Source organism: Arvicanthis niloticus, chromosome 6 (genome assembly GCF_011762505.2).
Source record: "Arvicanthis niloticus isolate mArvNil1 chromosome 6, mArvNil1.pat.X, whole genome shotgun sequence".
Taxonomy (NCBI): Eukaryota; Metazoa; Chordata; class Mammalia; order Rodentia; family Muridae; genus Arvicanthis; species Arvicanthis niloticus.
This window is the reverse complement of record NC_047663.1, coordinates 13975253-13988426: the sequence shown is the minus strand read 5'-3', so window position 1 is coordinate 13988426 and position 13174 is coordinate 13975253. Positions and strand designations below refer to the sequence as shown.

The 13174-nt window shown below is 37.1% G+C and overlaps 1 protein-coding gene across 3 annotated transcripts in view; it reads left to right on the top strand.

Moving 5' to 3' along the window:
• Cep112 (centrosomal protein 112) overlaps positions 1 to 13174 on the top strand; it is a 407052-nt gene that overhangs the window by 37539 nt on the left and 356339 nt on the right. For all 3 annotated transcript variants that reach the window (XM_034505950.2, XM_076935566.1, XM_076935567.1), the window contains exons 5-6: positions 3496 to 3586; positions 5097 to 5174. In XM_034505950.2, coding sequence (XP_034361841.2) covers positions 3496 to 3586; positions 5097 to 5174 — 169 coding nt within the window. The remainder of the gene's footprint in view (positions 1 to 3495; positions 3587 to 5096; positions 5175 to 13174) is intronic.

Genomic DNA, 13174 nt, shown 5'->3' with positions numbered 1-13174 from the left:
ATCATGATCTTGCTATGACTGTGTCCTATGACTGCAACTGTATCAGTTGCAGACTGTGCAAGCACCAGGACAGGTATTTTGTATGGCAGGAAGCCTTGTTATTCAGAGACTTGTAGAGTTGGCTTCCTCCTACTCATTGGCCCACTTACACTGTGACTGCTGGTTCCATCACTGCATGTTTGGCGCTCTCTTTTTACATACCTAAGAGTTCAAGTTGGCTATATTTCTAGCTGAAGACAGCTTCATGGCATGCAAATTAAACTTTTGTGCCCACTATCCTGTTTCTCGTGCCAGACAGATTTTAGTGATGATATCGACATCCTCCTTTAGTTGGCTCAGTTGCCTTGACAAGAAGCTGACTTCTGCCATGTCTCTGCTTTCCTTAGCCTTTATTGGGAGCATGTTTTAGGAACTTCTTAGGAGCTTAGTGTTGGACATGTTGAATTGGAGGTGGTGCCATTCACTTTGTATTTGCCATGGAATTGGAGGCTAAGAGAGTAATTTGAATTGGGGTTGTGGACTTGGTCAGCAGAGCTTCCCCTTGCTATTTGAAATACCAATACTATATTGGTTATCCAGGAAGAGCAGATAAAACTAAAATAACTGAGGTTAAACACAGAGCCCTAGGGTTATAACATGTATAGTGTGGAGAGAGAGAGAGAGAAGGAGGGAGGGAGGGAGGGAGGGAGGGAGGAAGGGAGAGAGGGAGGGAGGAAGAGAGAGAGAGAGAGAGAGAGAGAGAGAGAGAGAGAGACTGAGACTACTAAAGGGTAGTCTGAAGGATATCTCTCAAGGGTAGAATGAATGAAAGTCATTTGGTAGTTGATTGACAAATACATGACAAGCCAGGGTAGGAATCTTTTCAGAAAGCTTATTGTGAAGGGAAAATATTATTATTGCTTGGTACCTGGGAGCAGCTACATATGAATTAATAGTCTGTCCTTTTATGCATGTTCCTGTGTAATAAATAGATAAATGTTTCAAGCCTCCTTTTTATTAATATTTTCTATGAGAAGCACTTTTAATATTTAACCATTTTTCAATTTTTAACTATAGCTCCTTTTATGATTGTTTAATCAATTCTCCAAAAAAAAAGAGAATAGGCTACTGCTTAGAGTATCAGGTTGTATCTGCCTATAAACCAAATTTTAAATGCTTGTACAGGTTCAGGCATGTTGACTAATGAAGTTATTCTCAAAATATTGCTTGTCCATTTTTATCATTTGCTTTTAACTATTTGCACAGCTGGGAAGCTTTATAGGCATATAAAAAAAAAAAAAGTAGCTTTCTTCAAAGCAGCCTATGCAGACATTCAGCATTGCTTGGTAACCAACCCACAGGATGCTGTTCTATCAGGGTTACTCTACCCCAAACCTACATTGCTTTAGCACTGTCTTTTTGATCTAGCAGTTTGCCTTTTGGGTGTTCATTTTAAAGTTTGTCTTATTTGTGTGTGTGTGTGTGTGTGTGTGTGTGTGTGTGTGTGTGTGTGTGTGATGTGTGCCGTATGATAGAAGCTAGAGGAGAAATGTGTGGAGCTGGGTCTCTTTCCACCTGTATGCAGGTCGGGGGCTCAGACTCAGGCATACACTTGCAGTGGTGCATCTTTGCTGCTGGTCTGTGTCTTCTGTCCCTTTCATGTGTTCTTATGGCTTGAGGTTTGTGAAGGAAAGAAATTCTGATATAGTTTATGGTTGATGTTAGTGATTTAAACTATATATATAGCAAGAGGTCCTCCCAACTTACCTTTGGAAAGTAAGTTTTGAGAAATTATAAGTGTATTCAGCTTTATATACACACTATTTTTCTGTATTCCCAGGCTGATGATAAGGTTCAATGGATTGTTTATTTCTGGACTTTTCTATTTAATATTTTCAGAATGTGTTTGAATGGGGTAACTGTAGTTGCAAAATCAAGAGTGGCAGAGTGCTTTTGCTTACTAGTCCATTTCCCTTTCCTCTCTATCAAAGCCGTTGCTTAGGGTGTAGGTATGGAAGCCTTTGTGAGAGACTGTGGGCTAATGTGGAAACACTCTGCCACTCTTGGTTCCAACAACCCCAAAAGAAGATAGTTACACAAACATAATTCCACCTCTAATAACAAAAATAACAGGAAGCAACAATCATTTTTCCTTAATATCTCTTAATATCAATGGACTCAATTCTCCAATAAAAAGACGTAGACTATCAGACTATCAGACTATCAGACTATCAGACTATCAGACTATCAGACTACTGTTATGGATATATAAACAGGACCCAGAATTTTGCTGCATACAGGAAACACACCTCTGTGACAAAGACAGACATTACCTCAGAGTAAAAGAATGGAAAACAATCTTCCAAGCAAATGGTCCCAAGAAACAAGCCGGAGTAGCCTTTCTAATATCAAATAAAATTGATTTTTTTCAACCAGAAGTAATCAAAAAAGATAAGGAAGGACACTACATACTCATCAAAGGAAAAACGTACCAAGAAGAACTCTGAATTCTGAACATTTATGCCCCAAATGCAAGGGCACCCACATACATAAAAGAAACTTTACTAAAGCTCTAAGCATACATTGCATCTCACACAGTAATAGTGGGGGATTTCAACACCCCACTCTCAGCAATGGACAGATCATGGAAACAAAAACTAAACCGAGACACAATGAATTTATCATTTTTTACACTTACATTTAAATTTTAAAATTTGATGTGTTTGGGTGTTTTGCCTGCATGCATGTCTGTATGGCAAGTGTGTAGCCTGGTATTCATGGAGGCCAGAGGAAAGCAGCAGATTCCTTGGGACTGGAATTATAGGTTGTTGTAAGCTGCCTTGTGGATTCTACAAATTGAACTTGGAATAGGAGCCAGATTTCTTAACTGCTGAGCCATCTTCCAGTTCCTAGATTTAAGGAATTTTACCTGAATTAACATGATTTATTTTTAAATTAACAGCTTCTGTGTCCTGTGGTTTCTAACTTAGTTTCAAATTAATTGAAACTTTAAGCAGTTAGGAAGTTTTGTTATTTTATATATTCTAAGGTTTCATCTTGAGTGTAACAAAACTTGCTAACCATAAGACAATGTTTCTTTAAGAATGTATACTTCATATATGTTTATACAAATATTGATAAATAAAGCATTTTGGAAAAAAAAGAATGTATACTTCATTTTCTCTTTTCTTAGCACTGGGGAAAAGGGAAAGGAAGAGAAATTATTTAAATACATGTAGAGTCTCACTTGAAAACAGCATTTGTTTGTAAGGAAGTATATGCCTTTATGTGACATTTTTCTTATGATTTAATATAAATGAAATAAGGTGTGAAAAATACAAATGCTTATTTATTTACTTAATTATTTACATGAATTTTTCTGTTGAGTGGATCATAATTACTATGAACTGTCATCTCATTTATAAAGGAAGAAAATGGGCAATCCTAGATTTTGGTATTTTCTGTTCTCTGATTTTTTTCACAGTTTAACTGTTACTTGTTTGGTCTCTTTAATAGAGAACAGTACACTGGAAAGCTCCGGATGAGGTCCCATTCTGTGAGTCCAACTTACAGAGAAGACAGACAACACATTACTTCAAAGATCTGTGTAAGATTAGGTTTTACTTGTGTTTGTTCTATGTTTTAAAAAGAATCCTACCATTTGTTAAAGATCCAATTAGTATAGAAAAGTTTGAAGTTAAAAAATGAAGTGTGAGGTTATGTGATGGTGGCGTTGGTGAATGCCTTTAAACCCAGCACTCAGGAGGCAGAGGCAGGTGGATCTCTGTGAGTTTGAGGTCAGCCTGTTTTACAGAGAGAGCTTTAAGACAGCTAGAGCTATACAGAGAAGCCTTATCTCAAAACAAACAACATCATTATTTAGTCTCTTTTACTTAGTACATTAATTGAGTGATTAGCTCCCCAGTGATCATACAATTAAAAAGTGAATTAATTTATAGTGATGGAGGAAATGCTGCTTTTTTGATAAAGATAAATAATTTATATATTCAGATAAAATACCTCTTGTATTAGTAGCCTCACTTTAAGAAGCTATGTAAGGGAGAAAGTGTTCTTATGTACAGTCATTATTACCTAATGGTGGCAGCCTTGGGTTATATGACTTTGATTTACAAGGAAGATCATGTGTTCAGAAAGAAGGCATAGGTAAGGTAAGAGACCATCAGTAAAGTCATCACAAGTTTTTAATAATAGAAATGATAGAACTTTTTACATTTTGTTGAAAAGAAACTAGGGAAAGTCAGTAGAATATGCAGAACAGTGGGTTTTTTCATCCTGTGTTTCAGTGTAAGTAATCATAGGTAGATCCACTCGGTGTTTAGCTACGAGATACTTCAAAAGCACAGGCATGTTCTGTCAACAGAGCCCATCTTAGAAGAAAGCTTCAGGTCTGTAAAAACAGTTGTTTTTTATGCAGCTTGACCTAGAGCTTTAAGATTGTTGGTTATTTCTCTGCATAGCTCATAGGCTATTTAATTGATTAGTTTTAATTTGGTTGATAAATAACACTATGAATTATACAGGAAGAAAGTAAAGAGCCACCATAATTGCATTTTTATGATGTGAGTCCTGAGTTATTTCTCTTTTTACACAGTGTATGAATGAGAATTAAGTTAAGAACAAAGAGCTTCTTGGACATCAACACAAAACTTTCCTGTGGGCTCATTTTAAGGAGAGTAAATAATTCATCTTTTCAAGCTCCCTCCCTACTTTCAAGCTCCTGTGGTATACCACAATTACAGCTTCTTGTAGAAGAACTTAAAGAGAAAAGTCTGGATTAATTTTCAAAATATGCTTTTGATTTTTTGGAAATCTAGTTACTTTGTGAATATATTGTTAGGGCATCTCATTGCCTCAAGCATCTATAATAAACAGTCATTAATTAGAATCAAGACTCTAGCTTGGTTGTAACATGATCCTTTCCTCTGAGGGCAATGCCACATTACCAGACAAGTACCCACAACTCTCATTACTTTGAATGAGGTATTTTGTGTTGTTTTCCCTTCTGCCTTCTATCCCCCCTTCCCTTCTTCCTTTTCTCCTTTGTTTCTTCCACTGCTTCCTCATTTTTTCCATTTTTTCTTTATTTGGTATTTCAGGAAGTTCATTCAAAAAAGCCTCCCATTTCTTTGGATGACAGTGACATTGAAGTTCGCCTGAACAGTTGGAATCTTGGGGTAAAACCAGTATTTATTTTATATGCATATCGATGTGGTAGAGTCATATTGTTTGTAGAAAATATATTAAGTAACTTAATTCTATTCAGTGAGTATTGGATATTAAACATTTATTATTGTTTTGGCTCTGAAAAAACTTTAAGTATGAGAAAGAATAACTTTTGAGTAAGAAAACATTCCAATGAAATGTAAAATGGTCCCTGTCCTTGGTGAGCCAACTTTCTTGTTGATGAAATCAGTCAGGCACATAAAATAGCTAAATAACAACTGATGGTGACATATCACAAACTACCAAACTAAATAATATGGAGAGCAGAGTAGAGTAGGCTCATGTGTCACTTTACAACAGGGGCACATCCTGTGTTCTGTGAGATGTTATCAGGTGATTTCCTCATTGTGTGAACATCAAAAGTGTACGTACTTAACAAACCTGGATAGTATAGGCTAATCACTAACCTAGGTAGTATAGGCTAATCACTAACCTAGGTAGTATAGGCTAATCACTAACCTAGGTAGTATAGGCTAATCACTAACCTAGGTAGTATAGGCTAATCACCGAGTACCACCCTCATGACCTAACCAAGAGGTGCAATAAAACAAGATGTATGAGGGCACCGCTGGCATAGTAGGACAGCCTTATTTAAAATAAATAAATAAACTTCTTTTTTTTTCTAAAGAGGTGAATGAAATTTATGATGCCTATGATATTACTTTTATGGTAACTTTTCAGTGCTATAATATGAAATCATCATTTTACAAGTGGTTTTGTTTTTCATCATGTTATGTGGCTTGTGAATGTGCAGTAGTAGAGGGGAAGGAAAGGAATAGGAACATAAAGGAAGTCATTCAGATTAAAACAAACAACCAACCTTAAGGAAACTTGATGAATGAGTAGCCATGATAGTCAGAGATTGTCATGTATAAATGTCACCATGGACATAGATTTCTTTTCCAGGTTCTTGGTTTAGTAGATAAAAGAATTTAAAAATGGACACAAAAGGGCTGAGAGGATGGTCACTTGGAGTCAGAGAGGGAAAAGGAGCTCAGTACAAACAGGCAAGGCAAGCTGGAGAGCTTGACAGCTAATGTGAGGGGAGAGTAGAAGGTTGCACAGTGTCAGCTACAAGTCAGCAGTGGGAGAGGTCTGCGGTGAGAGGCCATGCACAGCTGCTCCTACCGAGTGCCCCCTAGTCAAACACCTGTATACCAGAGGATATCAACTACTGCTCTTCACCTGTTCCAGGGTGTACCTGTGAAACAGATGGCTTCAGGGGACCCCTAAGCATTCCTTTTCTCCCTAATGGCCCTTCTCACAGGGTGGAAGTGTTTGGATAGGTGGGCAGGAGGAATTTAAGGCAATAATAGCTATGAAAGAAGGCTGCTAGTGTAAGTGAAGCAAACTGGTTGTGTGAGCTTATGTCTCTAAGTAGTAGTTAGGATTTGTGGGCTAGATTGCATTCGCTGCTCAACTGAGAATTTCACTGTTTTTATTTGTTTTTTGAGACAGAGTCTCATGTAGCTTTGGTTGGTCTAGAACTTGTTATGTAGTTCAGGCTGGTCTCAAACTCCTGGGTAATCCTTCTGCCTCTGCCTATCTAGTGTTAAGATAAAGGTGTGTTCTGTCACACTGGCTAGGTAGCTTCATTTTCTGGTATCAGCCTATAGTGAGACCTGGAAGTTTTTTCTCTCTCTTCAAATTCTATTTTTTATATATGCAGCTATTTTGCTTTGAGGACATTGAAAGGTATTTTAACTTATTTTCATTATGGTTTTTGCCACCTAAGAATTTATATTTTTGTACTGTAAGAATAAAAAAGAATTTAATATGTTAAAAATATGAAAATCAGAGGAATAAAATTATTTCAAAATGTTAACACAAAGATTAACATTGTTACATGGGCAAGGCTCTGAAATCTATCTGAAAATTAAAAAAAAACAAGGTCTCCAAATAAAATCTTCAAGAATCATCAGCACTCAGAATGTTTCAGTCTTTGGAACATTTTGAAATTTTGATTGTAGTATTAGGTGTACTCTATTGGTCAAGGTTTTGCAAATATTCCAAATTTGAAACACTTCTGAATCTGTACCTATCACATAAGAGATACTTGACCTAATGATATTTTTCTTTTCTTCTATAAGATTTTATAACATTCAACATTTAAATAAAATTGAAATATATTGTGAATTATAAATGACTTATGGCTTTGAATTTTATCTGCAATTAAAAACATTCATTTTTCTTTTGCATAAGTAGTTCAAAATTGAAGTATTCTGGTTTTTTTTTTGGACAGCTAAGTTACTCTCAGTTTGTTGCTAATATGGATTCTTGACAAGAATTGTTGTATTAATATTTTGTTGTTTAGGTTACATTAAATCTTGGTGTCATTCAGAAAATTTGTACCAGCTGCAACCAGCCTGAGCTGTCCATTTCTCACTCATCCTAGTCTTCATAAGATGCTTTAGGTAAATGTAGTTAATGGCATTATGAAGGATGACCTAAACAGATCACCTGTCCATTAGGTGTTGATAGTGCAGCCTGTGTTAGTGTAGTTGCTATTAAATGGAAAGGACAGGGAGGAAAACATAATTAAAAAAGAATAAAGGATGCCCAGTGACTGCCTGGACAGCAGGACTAAAGAATAACTGGAAATTTGCTTCTGAAAAATGGAAATATTGGCTCAGTAAGTTAATTGACTGTTGTGTAGAGGAACTTATTTTAAATCTTAATTTTATTCCAGACTGGTAAAGTTTGAAGAGATGGTAAAATTAATTGCAGAATTAGAGACTTGGACCTCATGAAATTCAAGGGCTGCAGGCATATTTTGGACTCTATATTGGAGATGATCCCAAGATGCAAGAACCGTTGTAGTTTTCAGAGAGGAGAGAAGAATGTGTGGGTTATAGAGTAAACAGTTAGCGGGTGGGAACTGGGTATGAAATGAGAGTCATGGGGATCTCCTGTTAATTTGAGGAGTAGGCTAGTTACAGAGAGAAGAGGAGTCCGATTGATGGGCAGGTGAAGACGAGGCCCAAAGGAAAACATTTCCTGTGTGACAGTGCAGGGGATGTTGCTGTTGGAAGTCCTGTCACCAGCGTGGGAGCTGAGCACAGGAAACCCCTAAGGAAGGATGGAGGCCTCTGCCAGAGAGCAACATCAAAGAAACCAAAGAGCCCTGGTGCTTTTCCTTTAAACTTGCCTTTGCCCTGAGCTAGTTGGAGCTTTGGATGTACATTTCTTAGTGCTTTGTGCTGAGTATTATTTAACTGTTAGAGGATTCAATATTTCATATAAGAAAAAATTTAAGATATCTAGAATATTATTGGAATGCTTTAAAACTAGTTTTGCTTGAGAATTTGTTTTACTGTTTTGTTATTCGACAGATTTACTCATTATATAAAATAGAAAGGCTATACTTTCTTATAGACTTATGATGCACATGCATTAACCAGGCTGACCTGTATCTCTTAATCAGAGTGGAACGAACTGTTGAGTTTAGTAGAAAGATGGAGTTTGTTGTGATTTCGGGTTCATCTATGAGTGTCTTCTTGGCTTTGTCTTCTCTATTCTCTGCGGTTGGTCAGTACCGTGAGGTGAGGGTCCATTCTTCACATTGCTGTACATTGCCAGTGGCTTCCTTCTGATGCAGTTGATATTCTAGAATCTGAATTTTCTAGAATTTATTAAGTATGTTTTTCCCCTCAAAATATACTCTTTCTTTTTTAGGAATATGTTAATTTTTGGCAGCATACACACTTAAGGTATAGATTTTTTTAAAGTAGTAATGAAAATTTTATCTCTCATTTAAAAATATTTTACCATTAACTTTCAGTTTTGTTCAGTCTTGCTTGTGACTGTTTAGTTTTTTTCTTTATTGTTATATAAACATAATGGTTCTATAACCTTATCTTAAATTCTTGACATTCTTCTGCCTGGTCAGTATATTGGAGATGTTGTCTATGTAGTTGTGTTTGATTTTTATATTGACACTTTTATATCTAAGTTTTCATTTCAGGGTTCAAATCTCCTTTCTGATTTCTTGTTCTTGCTGTTAAGTTTTTTACCCAGATTTTTAACTTATTTTTTCTACTTTACCTGTTTTATGTAATTCCTTGTTGAGGTTGATGCTGTTTCTTTAAGTTAGGCTTGAGTTCTTAGGCATTTCATCCGTTGCCACAGAGCAACAGCATCCAAACCAGATGTAGAAATACAGTTAAAGTGAGATAAAGCAAGTTGTTTCATCATTACAGGTGGTTTAGGCCTGCATATAAGTGCTGGGACTTAAACCCAGGTCTTCTGGAAGAGCATCCAGTGCTCTTAATTGCTGAGCCATCTCTCTAGCACCAATAAATACTGTCTTAAGGGTTTCTAGAATGTTTTTGTGAATTTTCTTTTATAAGTAGAGTAACCTTAACCACCAATGGCAGGTACTATCATAATACGAAGTAGCAGGCACTCTTCATTCCTTTCTTGTTATCTTTGGGTAGAAGTGCATGAAGAAGTTACTGTGGCAGTGCTAACACTTCCATAACATAAAGGTTTGGAATTGCAGCACGAAAATCGTGGTTACTACTGTTAAAGGAAAAATAATTCTTCGTAGGAATATCAGCTTCCATCTTAAGATTTATTAGTTATGCCTACATTGGGATTGAGCTGATAATATTTGAGGCCATTCATTCAGAGTTTTGTTGTTCTTTTCCCTGTTTTCTCCTGTTTCTTTCAGGCTTTATCTTTTTTGTCCCCTCCAGGACTCTCACGGACGGGATTGCAAACAGCAGTGCTGGCCTTGGTTCCTAGAGTTCCTTGAGCTGGGATCCTGTTAACCAAGGCAGTTGAGCTGCTTCGTCCAGCTTTGTTTGGGCAATCCAATTTTCTCCTTATGTTAGAAACCTGCTTCCATCTTATGGATGAATCATGGGAAGAAACCAAGCTGAACATATTCATATATTAACATAAACTTAACAGAACATTAACATAAAAAGTTCTCTTTATCCTGTGATGTTCCTTGAATGAGTAAATATATCAGATTTTGTGAGGAGTATAAGTCATCTTAATGAGAGTTCTCGGGGCATTTATGCAAAATTTTAGCATTTTAGTAAGATAAATTCTCTGAATGTTTAAAACTATCAGGAAATATGTACTCACAACATTAAGATAATTTCTATGTGGAAAATATAAATTATTGTTTTCTTAACATTTTATGTTTTCTAATTTTTAAATTAATTATTTATTACTCATAAAAGCAAACACAGCCATGAAAGTATTTATAGTGCTTTCCAAGCCTACATTTGGGATGTGAAACTCTCTTCAGAGTTTTATTTGAGAAATTAACATTAATTTCTTTTAAAAGTGAACATACACTTTGGTTTTATTCAACAATGATATAAACCTCTCGAGGTCTAGCTCCTGTAACTGAAAACTCTGACCAGACTGTGGAGAGCAGCCACCTGGGATGCTGAAAAGTCAACAGAGCCTGTTGCTGGGAGAGGGGCCCAGGTGAGGCTGAGGCAGCAGTACAGATTGCTGCTAGAGGGGCCCTGGTGTCTGCATTGTTGTTTTTTTCTTTGACTTCAGGTAGGCAAAATCGGGGAATTTTGTGGCAGGTCTAAGTTGCAAAATTACACAGAGGAACCCATTTTTTTTGGCTAGAGTTCTAGAAAACAGCCTGGGAGGACCAGTAAGAATGCTTGTTTCCTTCCTTCCTTCCTTCCTTCCTTCCTTCCTTCCTTCCTTCCTTCCTTCCTTCCTTCTTTCCTCCCTCCCTCCCTCCCTCCCTCCCTCCCTCCCTCCCTCCCTCCCTCCCTTCCTTCCTTCTTTTCCTAGCCCTTTCCCTCATCTAGCCCAATTTAAAACAGCGTCGTGTTGCAGTGGCAGCAGATTGGCCCTGTGTGTCATTATAAACCTGGCAAGGTGCCTGTGTTAAAGAATTCTCTGATGCAGGTTACATCTGTTTCCCTTGTATTTTCTCTCATCACTTGGCTTTGAGAGTGCTCAGTCAATGGAGCTGTATGATACTCTAGGTGACACAAAGTTTGAGGGAGCTCAGCATTCTGTCCTGTGGAACTGAGAAAGAAATGCTCAGTGCTAATGTGTAGGGTATCTGGGAAAGAGGGGAGAAGAGAATTCTTTATATAAAACAAATCTTGGCCTTACTCTAAGGTATCTTTATTAAGAACACACTCAGAACTCTTATAGAGAAAGTTTAGAGACTTGAATTACAATGCAAACTATTTCTCTATCCCCGGATGATACCTCCATGATATCTCTGTAATGACATATACAAGAGAGCTGATATCAGAACTATCTTCCACAGAAAGGGTAATGGAATTCATAAGTGACTCTAACACCTGGCAGGTGTCCACTGAAAAACATACCACCCTCCTCAACATTTTCGAGTCTTACAACCTGACTATAAGGATTGTAATTACAACCTCTCAGAAAAAGAAATCAAACTAGAGATCAGTAAAAGTAATGAAATGGGCTAGGACCATGCAGTGGCCAGAGTTCTTGACTAGCATCCACATACCTTGATTGGAAATTGAGAGAACAGAAAGGGTTTCAATCTTCCTGGGCACAGATGGGTGTAATTATCAGCAAAACATAAAACTGTGTGTGGTAGTGCATGCCTACAGTACCAGCACTCCAGGATTAAGAGTTCAAGATCATCCTCAGCTAGATTATGAGTTTGAAACCAACCTGTCCCATGTCTTAAAGACAGCAACATATTTGGAAATTCTACAAATATTTGGCAATTAAACAGCATATTCCTGAGCAACCCAGAAGTAATTAGAAAACATTTTAACTTAATTAAAAAATTTAGCAGAATTTTTGAAATCCAGCTGACATAGATCTTCATGGAAAATTTACAGCATGGAATACTTAGGACAGAAAAAAAGGTAGAGGAGTCTTATTCCTTGAATTAGCAGCATTAGGAGCTGTACAGACATGCTCTTTAGCTAAACAGACACAATTGATAAAAAAATATTAAGAATATCTGGAGATCATCCTAAGGACACAGAGTGGATAATCATCACTTATTCAAGAAAACCAATATAGTTTGTTAAGAACGCCAAAACTCTGTGACACTTGGCCATGACTTTATTTCTCCCCTGTGACTCTAGCTCAGCCTTATGAAAGTGCCATCCTTCTTGGTTGTGACCAAGAAGACAGGCGTTCTCTCTCTCTCTTCAATTTCCAATCAAGAGATACTGTATATCCTAGGGAATGGCATTCTATGAGCATTTTGTAGTCCTTTGAAGTCTGAGTTAAAAGGGTAAATTTCTGGTAAATGTAGCTGAGGGATGGGGTATGCACTGTCTTTCTTCTCTCAGCCCCCATTCAGAGGGCAGATTTCACACCAAGGGAGGCAAGCTGAGAACAGAGGTACCATATCTGCACAGTGCCCATATAATGGTCCAGGTCTAGTCCAGGGGCCAGGCAGGCCAGAGCTGTGAGATCAGTTCTCATCAAGGACTCAGTGTACCAAAAACAGTATGGAGATCAAGCCTAAGCAGGCTTACGAGAACAATGGAGATTTTGATGGTACACTGAAGTAGATATACAGTTAACAGAAACAAAGAATGGAAATACTCAAATAGAGATAGACTTGCCAAAATCATTGTCTTCCAAATACAATTATATGCATGACCAATGTTGTACCTACTGAAGAGTGACACCAATTCTTTACAATGTGAGGGAAATATACAGACACAGTCTGACTAAGCTACTAACTAAACAGATAAGTAACAGCAAGTACTTCTGGACAGAGGAATCAGCATCTGTAGTTGTTACATTGTAATATGCTTCTCAAGAAAACATACAAGGCATACAAAGAGATAACATTCACAATATCTGGTGACTTTCTATTAAGTCCAAATGCAGAGATTATCCATGTGTAGACATTGTGGTAAAAATATTGGAAAAAAATCATGATAACAGAGTGAGAGCAAAGAACAAACTACTAAATCATTGAACTGTCTAAAGAAACTAGGGCAAAGAGAGC